Genomic DNA, 17,230 nt, shown 5'->3' on the forward strand with positions numbered 1-17,230 from the left:
TTATGATGCGTGCTGATGTGCACAGGAACATTTACGTGCATGCAGAGAGACATTCTGTTAGTACACATATACGCATGAACAGCAGCTTCATGGGATTTAGCTACGTCCAAGTCTGGAAATCATTTTCATTTTATATTCAAACTCTGGACTTTTGCTCGTTTCAAGCTCTGGGACTGCAGTAGCGTAGCTTTGCATCACAAAAGCAGAATAAACACAGAGCAAAACTTAACTTTAAATGTTCTTATCGGAAATTTGTGGTTAAATATACTATTTTTTGTTTCTTTTCTGCCTGTCCCGTTTGGCTCTTTTGCATCAGAATTATTGTCTAAAGGCAAAAAAAGATGCCCAACGGATTTACTTTACCAAATGGACCATCCCAGCCGTAATGGTCTATTTGATTCACCTTTTATTGTTTATTTTATTTATTTTTTATTTTCACTTGCTGAATACAGGACAGACTTGACTGGGGAAAAGAAAAAGGAGAAAGGAAGAGGGGGGGGGGGGGGCAGCGGGGAAGAGGGACGGGGGAGAAGGCCAAAAAACAAAAATCAACTAAATAAGCAGACAAAAAAAAATGCATATATCGATCACCTGGATCACCTGCTGAGAAAGAAAAAAGAAAACAAGCAGAAGAGAACAAGAGTAATAGAATAAACAACATCACAATGATATATGGGAATATGACAGTAAATACTAAATATTAAACATTATTGTGCAGCACATAAGATCGACAGAACACAGTGTGCTTTGAGGTAGGAGCCAAAAAGGGTGTAGTTTGTGGGTGTGATCACCCGTGTGTACACCTGTGAGCATGGACGCGCTTGTTTTTTAAAAGGTTCCTTCATGTAATGATCTGCTAGAGGGTGTGGGGGGGCCACAGCCCCGTCCTCCAGGGCATGAAGCAGGTATGGAGGAGATCAAAACTCCAGACATCCAGAGGCCCCCAGAACACAAGAGACCACGGAAGACCAACAGAGGGGCAGCCGCGCCACTGTCCCAGAAAGAGCTGAGGAGAGTCCCAGATGAGGGCTCACTCAGCAGCCGCGGAGCAGAAGCCAGGGGGGGTTGCAGTGACGCGCCCGTGAGCTCCGCTGGCAGCCAGCCGTGCCTGAGTGACCGAGCCCCAGGCCGAGAGGCCGGGGGCACCCCACCTCCGAAGTGGCCCAAGCGAGCCCCAGGCTCCAGGCCCCGATAAGCGGCCGCCAAGGAGTGAGCCGGTGTGTACCCGGACGCCCACCCCCAGACACAAAGAACCACCAACGCACCGATGTCTGAGGGAGTCCGCCACTGGCAGGGGAAGTGGTGGTGGGTGGAGATAGGCCTCCAAACCTTGGAGGGCCTGAGATGTCCCCAGAGAGGTGGCGTCTGATACCCAACCTGACATATAGACACAGACATACAGGCACACACAGACACAAACATCCATTCCCACCCTCATGCTCTCATATGCACTTACTCCACACTCAACCAACGTGGAGACAGACATAAAGAGACGCTGTACACACGGTCACACTCCCCAAGCGTACTCTACAAACCGGGTCTAGGTACCCTTGCCCCTGGAGGGGGGAACTGCACCCAGACCCAGGTGGTGTTACCCTTTTCCCTGCGGTGGGGAGAGGCAGACCGCCCCGACTCCGCAGCAGCAGGGAGGCCCCACACTCCAGACCGCAGTCGGACGGCCAACTCCTCCTCCTAGCCCCCCCGCTCCAGCAGGCCGCAGAGAATGGGGGTGAGAGAAGACTCCAAACCTCCCTCCACCCGCTCATTGTAGTGTTGATGCATGTGTGTTCTAAGGTGCATTTAAAACCCAGGAGGGCATGGAGCTACCTGCCAGAGAGCAGCAGGTAAGCGCATGGTCCCTCCTGCTAGCCCTCAATGTCTACGTGTATTTAACATTGAGAGGTGGGCAACGACGCCAGGGGTGAGGTGTACACCCTGATGGTACTTTGGATTCCGTGTATCGTGCCCACCCCCAAGATCCTATATGTATGTGTAATGAGAGTGTGAGTAATGTGAATGTCTAAGGGGGATAAAATTGAGGCAGAGGCAGCCAGAAGGGGACAGAGGGGGGGGGTAGCCTCCTCTGCACCCTGGTGACATACCGCTACTCCAAGGCCCTGCATGTGTGGGTGGTTGTGGTGGAGCGGGAAGAGGGAGGCAGCTGGAGATGTGGAGGGAAGGAAGGGAGGGGCAAGTGGCCCCTCCCTGGGGCCAGCTCCCCCGCTGACCCCACTAGGCACCCCCATACTCTGCGACCCACCAGGGAAAGGGGGCCCAGGCCCATCAGGACTGGGGCCCAGTACAGCAGCGCCGCCTGGCCCCACAGAGCCCGGGACAGCCCACCCAACCCCACCACAGAGAAAACAGCACCCACCCCACCATCATCCACTCATCTTCCAGACTACATAAGACAGTAAACGTCCAGGCTGAGATCTTCCTCCACCTCTCATGTATCTCCTGTATTTGAAGAAACCACCGCAGTGGGTTTATGTCCAAACCTGAAGTCAAACTAGGGTTGGGAGAAAGAGAAAGAGCAGCAGGGCATGCAGGGGGAGCACACTGCCCCCAGGTGGCAGAAATGTAATCAGTCAACATTTGAGGACTTTAATTTCAAACAAACGATGCTTCTAACCTGCCGACTGTTGACCTCACCCGTCCGCTCGTCAGCTTTTCAGCACGTTCTCTTTATCGATTTGATCTAAAATACAAACTGTAATATTTTACTATTAATCGTTTTATCTTTACTTACAATCAGGATGTAGAATCCTGAGGACAGAACACAGGATCCAGTTCAGTACATAAAATATTAAAAATAAAACAGTAGTTAAAATAATCTAAAATTTCACTAAGAAAGGAAAGAAACATAAAATAATACAACATTGTGAGACTGCAGAGTGCAGGGATGACATGCGCACGTTCAGCATGTTACTCGTGTATTTCTTGGAGTATTTCTACACTATTGTACTTGTTCACGAGTACACGGTGTGAATACTTTCATCCAAACGTGTTGAGCTGATTTTATTTCTGCAGCTCAGACCTGAGTTCCTCTTCACGGTTTCAGTCGTGCAAACACAGCAAAGTTCAAATCACATGGAAGCTTGAAGGGGTATAAATAGAGAAACGGAAAATCATGAGCGACGTCCTGGGAGGGACTGACTCACACACACACACAGACACACACAGACACACACACACACACACACACACACACACAGACACACACACACACACACACACACACACACACACACACACACACACACACACACACACACACACACACACACACACACACAGACACACACACACACACACACACACAGACACACACACACACAGACACACACACACACACACACACACACACACAGACACACACACAGACACACACTCACACACACACACTCACACACACACACTCACACACACACACTCACACACTCACACAGCCGTCCTGTTTCTTTGTCTTATCTGGTCGGATCATGGACGCCCGGCTGCTCTGCAGCACTCTGACCCTGCTGCTGTCCGTCACACGAGGTGAGCTGATTTACGCACGTTGTCTTAATGTGCCAGGATGTGATGTCATTTCTGTGCTTTAATACAGACAGAAGCATCCTCACAGATTCTTTCAGAGAAACGGCAGAACTTTAGAAAAGTGATGAGGAGCTTAAAAATGAGCCAAATGTATAATAAGTGTGCTTTATTTGCCATTTGTGCATCTGTTGTGTCTCTGAATCACATCAGTGCTTCACAAACCCAAACTTGTATTTGTAATGACCACCAGGGGGCGACTGCTCCGGTTCTAAGAGGTCTGACTACAGGTCTGTGAGTCATCTGACGGTTTTTGTTTTCAGGTCTTAAGTAAAATAATGATGTTAGATTATTGTGACAAAGGAGGTAAAGCACAATGATTCAGTGATTCAGGTTTAAGGAAAAGCTGCAGGGAGCTTTTGTATCCTTGTTTCCAGACGGTGAGTGGGCGTGGTCACGACTCTGCACACTCATAGCCATTCGCCATGAATCATTGTGCTGTTGGTCATTTTGCTAACAGCATTACAGAGTTCAGGGACTCCAACAGCTCACTGAGCACTGATACCCTGCTGCAGCTACAGCACCAGCTAGTGGTAGGTGGCTGCATAACAGCTGCACTTAGCCTCTCAGGTGACATCAGCAAACAATGAAGCTTAAGCTTCTTCTGTGGTTGTCCAGCAACAACAGCAACATTCTGCTACTTATAACAGATTTTTACTTGAACTACTGTTTTTTCCCATCAGCCCTCAGCTCTGCAGAAGACGGCTGGTTTGTGAAGGTTCAGCCGGAGGTACGAGGCATCGAGGGCTACCCGGTGGTGCTGCCGTGCACCTTCGGCCATCCGCAGCACTCCCAGCATTCCTCCCTGCAGGTCGTGTGGCGTCTGGGCCACGGGCAGGGAGCCACCGTCCTGTACCGCTGCACCAGCCGGTCCGGAGCCCCCACCTGTGAGCCGGGGCCGAAGCAGGACCAGCGCTATCGGCTGGAGGGAAACCCGCGGGAGCACGACCTGTCGCTGCGCATCAGTAACACCATCCTGCAGGATAACGGACGCTACTACTGCCGAGTGGAGGTTCAAGGACGAGAACACATCAGCTTCGAGGACAAGATGGGGACCAGACTGAGAGTGGAAGGTACCGCCCAAATCACTCTGCCCACAGCTGACCCAGAAACAGTCCAGCACTTGTTCTTCAGCTTGGTGTAGTGAAGCTTTTTGAAACACAGTCAGCTGATTTTAAGGGTGGATTTTCTATTACAACAGTTAGCTCGCAGCTAGAACCTTTAATCTAGTAGGATTAAGATGCATGAAGGCTTCCACAGCATCTGACTCCTCTTCCTCCTCCTCCAGCTCCTCCAAAGATCCTGGGCCTGTCGGTGGAGGGCACTGAGCAGTCCGGGTACAGGGCGCTGTGTCAGGTCCAGGGCTCCCCGCTGCCGGACGTCCAGTGGCTCGGCCCGGACGACCTGCTGGAGGGCTCTCTGCTCAGGCCGCTGGCTCAGGGCTCCACCGGCCACTACCACACCGTCAGCCAGCTGAGAGACGTGGAGCCAGGCCAACAGTACACCTGCAGCGCCTCCAACCCACTGGGTAAAGAGCAGGCCACCCTGTATGTCCTGCCCCCCCAGCCCCCTCTCTCTCTGGCCGGGGCTTCACCTCCTCTCCTGCTCCTCCTGTCAGTGTCTCTGGGGGCAAAAGTCCTCCTGCTGGTGGGGATGGGGGTGTGGATGGTGCAGGGCGGAGCTCTGCAGGGGCTCAGCTGCTGGAGGAAATGACTGATGCCAGTCATATAATCATGGTAAAAATATATGTAATCATTGAGTTAGAACAGTATGATCTAGAAGCTGATCAAACAGTAAACATGTCTTCATGCTGATGAGACAAATACACGCCTCGCTGCTGAGGTCATAAACGTAAAAAGATCTGTGTATGATTCCTGCTTCGAGCTGATTGGGTGAACATGACGCTGAGGAGTCCTCAGCTTCACATCATCACGGATCATAAGCGCCTCACAGATCTGTGCCATGGAGCAAAAATGGGTGTGGTGTGCCTCAAAAAGTGGCGGCTGAGAGTACATCGAAATGAAGTTGACTTATTTGCTCATCATTAGCCACATTTGATGTGCATTTACTGAAAGTTTCTTTATTTAAGCAATAAAATCCACTAGAATTAAGTAGAATGAGAATTGTTTGCTTTGTTTTTGCTTTTATTACCAAATGATTTCAGGTTTTTACAGGAAACTTGAGGAAATAAAGTCTGAAACAACTGATGAATAAAGATGCACATCATCTGCAAACTTAATATTTGTTGAAATTTGCTCATTAATGTTGTTGTTGGACATTAAATCCATTTAACAGTAAAGTTACTGAAGTCTTTAAATTGTTAGCCTGACAATAAAGAACATTTAGAGTTTAAAGGTGTAAAGATGTGAATCGTTTTGGACGTTTCTGTACTGGGAACAAATAAAAGACACCAGCGTCCAGTTTGTCACAGCAAAACAGATTTATTGATGTGTCACTGAGTCCATGATTGACTGGAATCATCATTTTTACAATAAAACTGGTGCATAGATGATTCTGACCAATCAGACTGCAGATTCAACAGTTCAACATGCAAACTCTGCTGAGTCGACTTCAAACCGGTAAATAATATAAAGCATCAGGATGATGAGGTTACCTGTAAACTTACATTCAGCTCGGTTTAGGACTCCTTAAAGAATAAAATCACACTTGAATTTACATCTTCAGTTATTATAGAAAAGTATTCTATCAGCCTGATCGTTTATCCCAGAAACCGTAATCTAAGAGCAAACAGTAAATACGAGTTAGCATCACTCTGCTGAAGCTTCTGCAGAGCCGATTATTACAAACACACGAAGCTCAAACACTTTAAATAGTGACAAATAACAGCTCACACTCTCCTCAGATTACAATCAAACAGGAAACCAGTGATGCTGCATACTGGTTCCCAACGATCGTAACATTTCCCAGTCAGATCAGCAGGAACATCCTCTGCAAAGTGAAACTTTCTTAAATGCTTAGTTACACATTTGCTTCGGTTTTCAGGACTAAGATGCTGCTGGTTGCTGTTCAGGTGTCTCACCAAGCAGAGCGTGAGACCCTCAGACTAAACTAGAGTACATGTTTTTCTTCTACAGAGCCATAAAATGTGACTGGCAGCTACAGCATGCTTATATGTGAACAGGATGTGTAGTGAAACTAACGACAGTGCAGAGCTGCAGAGCTCCTGTCCTATATGGGGAAGAGCTCCGGCTCCTTGTAGCAGATATAATGAGCATCCATGCAGCAGTTGTCATCGCTCCACTCAAAGCCCGTGCCGTTTCCCAGACTCATGATGGTGCACTGGCCTTCCTCCACCCCACCGGGCTCGCCGTCACCCCAGGTGGTGCTGTTGACGCTGTCCCCGTTCACCCAGAACCACTCCCCGTTCAGCGAGCTGCGCCGCATGCCGATCCACACCTCTTGTACAGCGTTGTTAGTTAAAGACCTGTTCTGGTAAAGTTTGCCATAGATCTGTTTCTGGAGGTCGGCGCTTGACAGGCAGAGCAGCTCTAGTTTGCGTTCAGCGCAGGTTTTAAAAGATTCACGCCAGCCGCTGGGTTGTCCTTCCAAGTCTAGAACCTCGGGGGTCACGGCGCAGCCCCTGAAATCTGTTCGGGAAGAAGAAGAAGAAAAGGCTGAAATCAGAGGTTTCACAAGACTAAACATTAAAGCAAACGTCCGAGGCGTAAAGTTGTTTAGAGTTTAGGGTGCAGTCGTTGACATTTATTGGAAGGAAGCAGCTAAAGAGTCGACGCTTGCTTTTTCCCTGGGCTCCTGTTCGCTCTCATCGGGTTCTTTCTTTAAATCTGTTCTAGTTTGTATTTCAGTTGTTGTTGTTATCGCAGCTCCATCACTGCTCTGTGCGTCTGATGTTTCTGTGTTTCCATTCTTGAGTCCCATTTTTCCCACTTATATAAATCAAAGTTTAGCTTCAAAGGTAAAAATTTCTGGATTCTTTATTTATTTCTGCTTTATTTTGCTGATCATGGCTCACATGTGTGAGCTGCAGCGGCGATTGTGGCTCAAGAGTTGGGAGTTCGTCTTGTAATCGGAAGGTTGCCGGTTCGAGCCCCGGCTCGGACAGTCTCGGTCGTTGTGTCCTTGGGCAAGACGCTTCACCCGTCGCCTACTGGTGGTGGTCAGAGGGCCCGGTGGCGCCAGTGTCCAGCAGCCTCGCCTCTGTCAGTGCGCCCCAGGACAGCTGTGGCTACAATGTAGCTGCCATCACCTGTGTGTGAATGTGTGTGTAAAGCGCTTTGGGGTCCTTAGGACCAAGTAAAGCGCTATATAAATGCAGGCCATCTACCATTTTCACCATTTATCCTTCTAGTTCAGGCCTCACAACCGTGAGGAACACTCCTGTCCAGACGAAGATCGCCGACAGGCTCCACGGGGAGGGTGGAGTCAGGCTGGCTGTACTGACAGTGCAGCATATTAATGGAAGGTAAACGGGAATGACGCCTGCAGCTCTGCAAAACGTGGGAGATCTTCCTGTGGAGTGCACCGAGGCTGGTGTCTGAGCATCAGGAGCCACCTCACGCTCCTACTATCAAAGCACTCCTGAACCCACGACAGCATCAGAGACATCTTATCTAGACTAAAGAGGGAAAGAACGGGACTGTTGCTCTGTCCAAGTTCTCTTGGAAATGAAAGGCAGCATCAGGCTCCCGGACTCTTGACGAGCAGACACTTAGATGCTTGAGTCTGCGGTCGGTGATGATTCGGGGCCGTGTGCCATCTGCTGACGAACTTTAAGGACTTAGCACCCGCCCACAGCTCACCTGACCTGACACCCCACAGCAAATCAGTGGGAGAGGCCAAACAGCTGACCCACCAATCCAAGCTGAAGGCCTGTAAGCAGCTGTGCTTCAGTGAGACCTCAGCAGGACAAGCTGAGCGCTCAGGTGAGCACGCTTCAGAGGCTGGACGTTTCTGTACTGAGAGTCCTGCGACTGATCTCGTCTGATTTTAATGACGTAAGCATCACAATAAAAAGTCTGCATTAAATTACAAAACAAACTTTTTTCATGATCTTTGTTTTTTAGATGCACGGGTACATATGACGTGTCCTGCACACAGTGGATATTATCACTAACTGTGGAAATCAGCAGCAGTTCCTCACCTGGGCTTGAACTGACGACAGGTGCCTGGTTCCCAAACAAAGTGCTTCCATTGTTCCCACTAAAGTAGACGGCCATTTTGGAGGAAGTGTGCCAGATGACAGTTTTACCCAAACTCAGAGGAACTTGTATCGAGCTGTAATTAGTCCCCTCCAGTTTCGTCCAGTCTGCACTTGATATGTGGTTATTTCCAACACGAACCCCGTCGGTGACGTTACTGCTGACCACAATCACGGCGTAGTTCTTGGAGATCGTGGATAATGCTGTGACCACAAAGCAGCAGGCAAAGTTTGCTGTTGGGATCAGAGAGAGGAGTAATCCCGGCCGGTAGAGGATGGCTGTGCCGGCTACATCATACGTCGGTGAGCTTGAGGCGTAGGGCGTGACGCTGGTGGAATCGTTCTGTGCCAAAAGTACCCTCGTCTCTTCCTCGGCATCCTGGGCCAGAAATGGAGGAACTAAGTACTTCAGCATCCTGCCTGGGGCTGGCGGCAGAATGGTGTACAGCAGCCCGCAGCTGCAGTAGCGCTGGACGGCGCAGGGGTGGCCAAAGAGGACGGCCACTGGCTTTTCAGCCGTCACGTTTTTAAACCCTGCACTCTCATTCAACCAGATCTGAGCAACCTGGCCTGACTGGAGGGAAACTTCTTGCGTCTTTAATCCTCTGACGTTCACGTTGTTTTGCTGCTGAACACCGTTGACGATGATGATTCTGAACGGGCCTCGCTCCGTCACCGTCTGCACAACTAAGTCCTGATAATTGTTTGTGCCGGGAATTGTGGGTATTGGTGGGATGAGGTACGTTGTGCCGAGTTTGTCTGTAGGTATGACGACAGCAGTCTGCAGACTGTCTTCTTTACGGCTGATGGCTTGAACGGTGATATCTTTGTTGCTGTCAATGGTCAGAGTTTTGTTGGAGATGTTTTGCTTCCCGAGTTCCAGCTTTGCATTTGCGGTGAAATTCCAAACTTTTCCAGCGTCCAGGACCTGTTGCTTGAAATTGTCGTACTCTTGAACTCGGACTGTTGTCCCGTTTTTCAAAGCAGTGATTATGACCATGTTTGTGGGCGGGCTGGGGTAGTAGCTGGCGATGTTCTCCGGAAACACAACGGTAAAGTTTTGGCCAACGGTGTCGTAAGGCACAGGGCCCGTGGACTCTGGTGAAAGAAAACACAGCAGCTGTTTAATGAGGAAGAAACAGAACCGTCTTTGTCCTTCCTTTCTACCACATTTTCAGGAATTCTGGTGAAAATTATTCCAAATAAAAAGAGAATTCTGGATGATTCAGCAGAAATACTCTGAAAATCAAAAACCCTGCCTGATTTAAATTTGGCTTGATCTATCCCAGCATCCTCCTCTGTCACACCAACCCTCTGCATCACCTCTTTCCTCCTGCATGCAGCTCCATCTTTATCCTCCACCCTCAAACCACCTCGTCCCTCTGACTCATTTCTGATCCTGTCCTTCCCGCTCATGAACACCGAGCCCGTGTCTTTGTCATCGTGCTACGACGTTTGTGTCCATGCATCACAGCAGGTCTCACTGACTCACAGAATAAACTGTGCAGGTGATCGAGTGGGTAAATGTAAATGGCATCAAGAACATGTAAAAACACGGACAAAAGATCACAGATTGCAGACTGTATATTAAAGATGGCCGTGGCCGGCCTTTGACACCTTTTGGCCATCACCATTTTTGTTTTTAAACCACAGCTAAGCTTGAAAACTTCAGTCAGGTGATCATTTCTATAGCAACAAGCAGACTACAGACTGAACGCACCCATCGCCGCCTCAGAGGAAGTGTCCATGCCCCTGAAACAGAGCCCTTCACTTCATTGGCTGGTTTGAGCAGCAGGTGGGTGGAGCTTCTGTTTATTTTCATAAAGACCAAAGAGCAGAGAAGCTGAAGGCTAACAGGGATGACGTTACACTGACACCCTGCTTTTAAGCCGTGTTGAAGCTCGAGCGACACGTTTAAGCCGAGCACAGAAACACACTCAGGTACACTCGATCAGCTGAGCAGGAATAGAAAAGCCCCCCCTCTGTTGTTATGAAGACGCAGCATCTGCAGCCCCTTTCCATTAGTACCTGCCCGGGTCGACTGCTTTTCCTTTGCAACCCACCACGACCGTGTGTACATGCTTGTCGTCATAGAAACATGTCTGCGACGTCATTATTATGTGACACAAACACTACAGCAAAGGTGGAGGTCGAAGCGAACGTAAGCCCGCCGCTCGGTCTGTGGCTTTCCTCACACTCGTTGTTTGTTAGCCATTTCCTTCGTTCCAGAGTTTCATAAATGGCGGTTTTGATTTTGGTGAACGAGATGCTACCGACCAGCCAATCGGTGGCGTGCAGTCTGACGACGTCACATTTTAGTACGTGTTTGGATGGCTTGGAGCCCCGGCTGAGCAGGTGCTGAAATAGTACCGGGTACTATGACCTAATGGGAAACCCTGGAAACCGGGGCGAGTGGATCCGAGAGGTACTAATGCAGGGGTGGGCAACTCCAGGCCCCGAGGGCCGGTGTCCCTGCAGGTTTTAGATGTGTCCTTGAACCAACACAGCTGATTTAAATGGCTAAATTAGCTCCTCAACATGTCTTCAGTTCTCCAGAGGCCTGGTAATGAACTAATCATGCACTGAAAAAAAGGGACTGGCCATCTCTTGGATTTATGTAAGCATCTTGCATGTATTTAACACAATTACCTCATGTTTTAAAGATAAATGTAACTATATAGTGTAAAAACTACATGATATGCAGAAAGGGTGTATTAAATTGTTCATATCATGTTCAGGTGAAGTAAGTCAATAAGATAGCAACGTTAAATCTCGTGAAACCACGCGTGATTTCATCTCGCGGGCTTTGGATCGTGGTTTAAAAAATGCATCCATCTCAGTCAAGTCGAGCAGGCAACTCTACGTTTTTGGTATGTCTTGATTTTTTGAATTAATATTTACCATATTTCAGCCAAATGTAGTTAAACGTCTAGAGTGCCGCCATGTAACATACTAAAAAAGAGCCGTTAGCTTATTTGCTGTTTTATCTGTTGTCAAAGAATTGGCGCTTTTTCATTTGAATTTGTCTTTGGCACAAGAGCCGTAATATCACATTAAACCTAATTATGAGGCACTCATAACATAATTTGGTTTTCTGTGTGAATAGATTTGCCAACTGACTCTTCAGTTACATTGTGTATTTACTGCACCGTGGTGTTAGTGAGATTTTGGACATTGAACAGCTTTAGCTAATATCATTAGCGGCATTATGCTAGCTTACACCCCTACCCCTCCTGCCCTCACCTGCTGTCCTTTTGCTTTTGTTTTTTTTTGCTGCACATTGAGAGATGACCTCTATTCTGCATTTCACCAGGAGTCAGCTGATGGATTGTGGGTTCAAGGTGTTATGGTAAGAAAGTATATTCTATTTTCGCTTAAGGTTTCTGTAACTTAATTATAATAGGGTTTTTATAATTATTAGGTGCATGCATACTCAAATAGACCACCCTATTAATACAACTGAGAAATCCAAAATCTGCCATAGGTTTAACCTGTATGTATTGTCAGAAAGGTGATTACTGGACTCGCATTAATGCACACTTGAACTAAAATGAGGTTGTAACTTGTGGGTTGTTGGGTTGCAAATCAGAAACAAACATCTTTGTATTTTTTTAATCCCATAAGATCTGGAAACACAGTTTTTATTCAACAAAACATTACTGATTAACCAAGCACAGTGCCTGCTGTTATTTCAAAATAATTTTATGTCATTTCAGATAAAATGCAGCATTCCAGTGCATCCCAACCATGCCTTTACAGTCAAGGTTTCTGACGGAGCTGAGTTTCTCTCTGATAGTCTGCTGAAAGTGTTTGCAAAGTGATCGGGGGAACAGGGCACAAAGCTAAAGGATGTAGCTGCCATGATGACAGTAAGAACTTTAAAATTCTTTAACTACAAAGTGTATATGTATTGCATTAGGTCAGTAAAAGATTTTTATGCTGCATCCATTGAAACAGTCAACTATTACCCGTGAGTACTGATTCCACCGAAAGGATGCCATAATTTTCATTATGCATTTACTGGCCCACTGAGAAAAATTTATCTATTTTAAAAAATAAATGTTCTGGAAACTATATATCCATAAAGTTGATGTCAAACAGGAACTTTTGATATTTCTTTGTAGATGCTGGTGTTGCATGTTGACTGGTTTAAGTTTTTGTCTGGGATCATTTTCTTCTGTGCTACTGAAAAGTTCACAAATCTCTGTTTTCTTTGTTATAATACTTTAGGATGACATTAATGCTCGAAGGGAGTCTCATCAAAGTGCTCCGCATCTGTGTGAAAGACAATTGCAACATCTTGGTGCAGGAGTTCATGGTGAGTGTTTTATGAGTAGATTGTGGCTTTGCAACATTTAAAAATGCATTTAGTTATCCACTTGATCCTCATTGGACTGGTTAGGATCAGTAGTCCTCTTTAATAATTTGAAGTTCACATGAGGCCTGGTAGTGAACTCGGCCGCCCCCCCTTGAGGCCCCACCCCCCTATATTAGGGGTCACATCAGTGTGAAAAAACTTTAAATTTGTCATTCTAGTGAACAAAGGAAAATCCCACCAATATTTACATTAGCTTTTGTTTGAAAAAAAAAAAGACCAACAGCTAACCAAATTGTGGGGCTGAAAGTCTAAATTCTAACATCTTCTGAGTGACATAACCTGGATTTCTGATGGGCCGGTGTCTTTCTAACAAAAACTAATGTAAAGCATTTGAAATTATTATGTTTTTCACTCTGTCTTAGAAACTCTGTTAGACCATGAATGGCAGCATGGCAGGCCACTCTTTGGCTATAGCTATTTACTATGGTTTAAATTACTCTAACATTAGAACTGGTAGATTCAAAAGAGATGAGTTTAAAAGGGAATCTTAAAAAAATGTTTTGTGTTTAACCAGGACTTGACTGAGGCCACTGCACAGATTGAGAAAACCACAATGAACATCTGTCTCCAGAGGATGCACCAGGCAATGACTTTACTGATGTTGCCATCATCATCGAGGTTATAGTAGTTCTTCAAGATCTGGATAACGTGACCTTTGCAGTAGCCATGCTGTTTGGACCTTTTTTATTCCTTCAACATGAGTTACCCATCACAGCTCTGCTACACTTTTGAGGTGATTCAATGGGTGGTAATGGAGTTGGATGCAACTCAGCTCTCAAGAAAAGCTCACAACTAAGACAAAACTGCTCCTGCAAGGAAAGCTCACGGTTATGCATGCAAGGTGATCAGCTCTAGGTGAGAGGACATTTAAATCTCACACTTGTTCTGCTGCATTTTTGAAGCTCAATTCCAGGAACAGATCGCAGGGTTCATTTTTATATACTCTGCAACTGCCATGAGGACGAGCCGTTTTTGTTGTTGTTGTTTGTTTTTCCTTTTGCTCTGTACAGCATTTTGGCAGCATTTTTAAATTTCTCTTTGTATTTTTTCTTTCTTTTACTAGTGAAGAGATGTAGCATGAACAGTTATGCAGTCTAAATATCCCATATGGGTCGTGTGAAATGGTATTTTCAGTTTCATTCAGTTGAAGTAAAGAACGTTGAATATTTCTAAGTGTGCTGTTTTGAACCAAGATGTCACAGTATGATTAGTGCTGTAATTTTTGACAGTCACTGTATCAATGTTATTTTTGTGTCTCTTGAATAAAGTTTTTGACCTGCAAGTGCTAATTTCTTTAGTTATTGGGGTAAAATGGGTAATGTTAATAGGAAGGTGTTTGCCAATTCAGTAACCTAATTTAATATTAATGGAAACTAACATTACCTCAAATTGTTTAGTTATAATTGTTGTTTAACTGAATCTTGACGTCAGAGGCCTTAAATAGAATGTTTTGTATTGTCCTGTAACATTTTTCAAAAGAAAGAGTCTAATTTCTTTGCTGTGATTGATTCCAGAGAACACGGAAGAACTGACATTATTTAACTGTTGATTTATATAGATTCAGTGGAGGAGTAATGTCAGTTTAAGTCTTTACCTACTGTCAATGCAGTGAAATTAGACATTTTGTTTTGAAAGGTTACTGGTGGATGCCAGCAACCATCTTGGAAGAGAACAATACAATCTGTTATAAGGCCTCCATTTGAAAATTGTGTATTTGATACTAGAATATAATAGCAAAATGTAATTTGAAGATAACATGTAGCATTTAAGTGACCAAGTAGTATTGGGTAAAAGTTATTGAATCGTGTTGGGATAAAGTGAGAAAATTGTGAAGGATTAAAATATTTCAAGAGCTCAAATTACTTCATCAAAACATGTTTAAGTCACATTTTATCAACACAAATTGCACAGGTTTATTGAACATGAATAAATTGTGTTAATTTAACTCAATTGTTTAAGTTGCTGCCAAAGCAAAACATCTGTGTGCAACAAATGTCCACCATTGAATTAAGTAAATCCAACAACATATTTTTTTCAGTGTGTGATTCGGGTGTGTTGACCCAGGGTGAGATCTAAAACCTGCAGGACCCCGGCCCTCGAGGCCTGGGATTGCCCACCCCTGACCTAATGGAAAAGGAGCTTATGTTTCACATCGGGCTGTAAAAGTGTTTATTTCTGATGGTCATGTTAACAGTGGCATCTACGCTGAAGCCTCTGGTGGACAGAAGGGGAACTGCAGGTTCACAGTTGGATTATCAGTGTTTCAGATCAAACTGTAAGCATGCAGATTATACTGGAGAATAAAATGATGGGTTCCAACAAGCTGCAGTTTGTTAGTAAAGATGGGTTAATGACAATAATGTCAAGATTAAAGGTCAGTAATGAATGTTCGGTTTGAATTTTGAATTCTTATTATAATTTGGATCCTAAAGCTCTTTTGCAGTGAGCAGGTGGGAGGAGTGATACTCTTCATACAGTCTGTAATATTTCACATGTAGCATCTATGACCCCAAACTGCAGGTGACCCAAAAGAAGCCCAGGTGTGCTGATCGTCGGGTTTACCTGAGCTCCTCGCTCCCAGCAGCAGCAGGAGGACCAAAGGATACATGATGGAGGAAAAACACCAACGTCTCCCTGCGACGTACAAACTCACGTAAAGAAACAAAGGATCACATGAGGTTAATGTCCTGGTGCTGCTTAACTTTGAGTTCAAAATCATCTGAGATATGACGTCACATTTACCTCAGTTTATCATCAAATTACAGAAGTGGCTTTGTGTGCGTTTGATATGAAGCTTCTGTCGACACAAAGGAAAAATATCAGGAAACACTGAAAAACTGCAAACACAAATTTATCTGATGTTCGAGAGTCGCGTTCAGATTGTTTGAGTGGTTTTCAAACTCAAACACGTTTAATGTTTAAATAATAAATCAGAAAATAGATCACATGCAATAAAGTCAAATATTTTAAAAGTACAAAAACATTTTATCAAAATACAAATGTATGAAAAAGAAAACCAGGCCGAGAATTTGTGCCTTTGAGGAGAAACCCGAGTCTTACCTGCCGGTCTGCGGTCAGCGGCTGACTGTGGGGAGTTTTCCACAGTCACCTTCTTTCCTGTCCTTCAGGTATGGAAACGATCATTTGTGAGTCAAACTCGCAGTGATTTGGAAGACATTTGCATGCCATGCACATCAGTGCAGGTGTGGCTGGGGCCTCGCGACTGTGCGAGCTCCTGCAGCTAAAAGCACCAAATCGATCTGTCAGAGCTTCGATTCATCTTTGATCCTGTCGTCACATCTGAACTGTTTGAATGTCTCATCTTGTACTTGGTGTGGTCGTTCGGACAGACAGGAGAGAAGCCGTCAGCTGTTAAACCTGGATGATATTTCCTGTGGTCAGAAACGTCCAACCACGAACTGACCTCGGCTTCAGTCGGCGTGCACATTAAACACGTGCTTTCCTCTGATCAGCTGATGACAATAATCAATCAATCAAAATGTATTTATATAGCACATTTTAAAGACCGAAGTACACCAAAGTGCTTTCCAGTAAAATCATGACACAGATAAAAAATCACAATATAAAATATAAATTACAGATATAAATAAAATATAAAATAATTACATAATGTAAATGCAGAGCCAGATGTAAATTACCCTAGTTAGCCTTGAATGCCAGGTTAAACAAATACGTTTTTAGACGTGATTTAAAAGACTGAATGGAATCTGATGCACGAATATGAAGAGGAAGAGTATTGCATAAGCTGGGTGCAGCAACGGCAAAGGCTCCTCTGGTCTTCAGCCGAGACCAGGTTGCACTAAGAGCAGCTGGCCCGATGATCTCAGTGCTCTCTGAGGGCTACAGACAGAGGAGATCAGTAGTCAGGTGCCATATTGTTTAGGGTTTTATAAGTAAACAATAAAATTTTAAAATCAATTCGATATTTAATAGGAAGCCAGTGTAAGTTGGCCAGAACAGGGGTGATGGAGTCGTACTTTCTAGTGCCGGTCAAGAGACTGCGGCATTTTGGACCAGCTGCAATCGCTGAAGAAGAGAAGATTGGAGGCCCGAGTAGAGCG

General features: G+C 45.5%; 2 protein-coding genes and 1 long non-coding RNA gene across 3 annotated transcripts; 2 read left to right on the top strand and 1 right to left on the bottom strand.

The window, feature by feature from the left end:
- Positions 1-3,367: 3,367 nt before the first annotated feature.
- si:dkey-11p23.7 (V-set and Ig domain-containing protein) lies at positions 3,368-5,708 on the top strand. The gene is made up of 3 exons (XM_040030910.1): positions 3,368-3,537; positions 4,275-4,664; positions 4,880-5,708. Exons 1-3 carry the CDS (start codon positions 3,483-3,485, stop codon positions 5,302-5,304), a joined length of 870 nt encoding a protein of 289 aa, XP_039886844.1. The 5' UTR covers positions 3,368-3,482; the 3' UTR covers positions 5,305-5,708.
- A 299-nt stretch (positions 5,709-6,007) lies between these two features.
- LOC120732970 (IgGFc-binding protein) lies at positions 6,008-16,605 on the bottom strand. Its single transcript, XM_040030909.1, has 5 exons — positions 16,209-16,605; positions 15,891-15,945; positions 15,711-15,796; positions 8,714-9,868; positions 6,008-7,199 (listed from the first exon to the last, which is right to left on the bottom strand). The coding sequence occupies exons 3-5, from the start codon at positions 15,754-15,756 to the stop codon at positions 6,781-6,783; spliced, it is 1,620 nt and encodes a 539-aa protein (XP_039886843.1). The 5' UTR covers positions 15,757-15,796; positions 15,891-15,945; positions 16,209-16,605; the 3' UTR covers positions 6,008-6,780.
- LOC120732972 lies at positions 11,425-14,490 on the top strand. Its single transcript, XR_005695716.1, has 5 exons — positions 11,425-11,640; positions 12,056-12,119; positions 12,487-12,639; positions 13,001-13,088; positions 13,663-14,490. It is a non-coding gene; the product is annotated as an uncharacterized LOC120732972 (long non-coding RNA).
- Positions 16,606-17,230: the final 625 nt, after the last annotated feature.

The sequence above is a fragment of the Simochromis diagramma genome, unplaced genomic scaffold, assembly GCF_900408965.1.
Source record: "Simochromis diagramma unplaced genomic scaffold, fSimDia1.1 OVJJ01000361.1, whole genome shotgun sequence".
NCBI classification, from domain to species: domain Eukaryota; kingdom Metazoa; phylum Chordata; class Actinopteri; order Cichliformes; family Cichlidae; genus Simochromis; species Simochromis diagramma.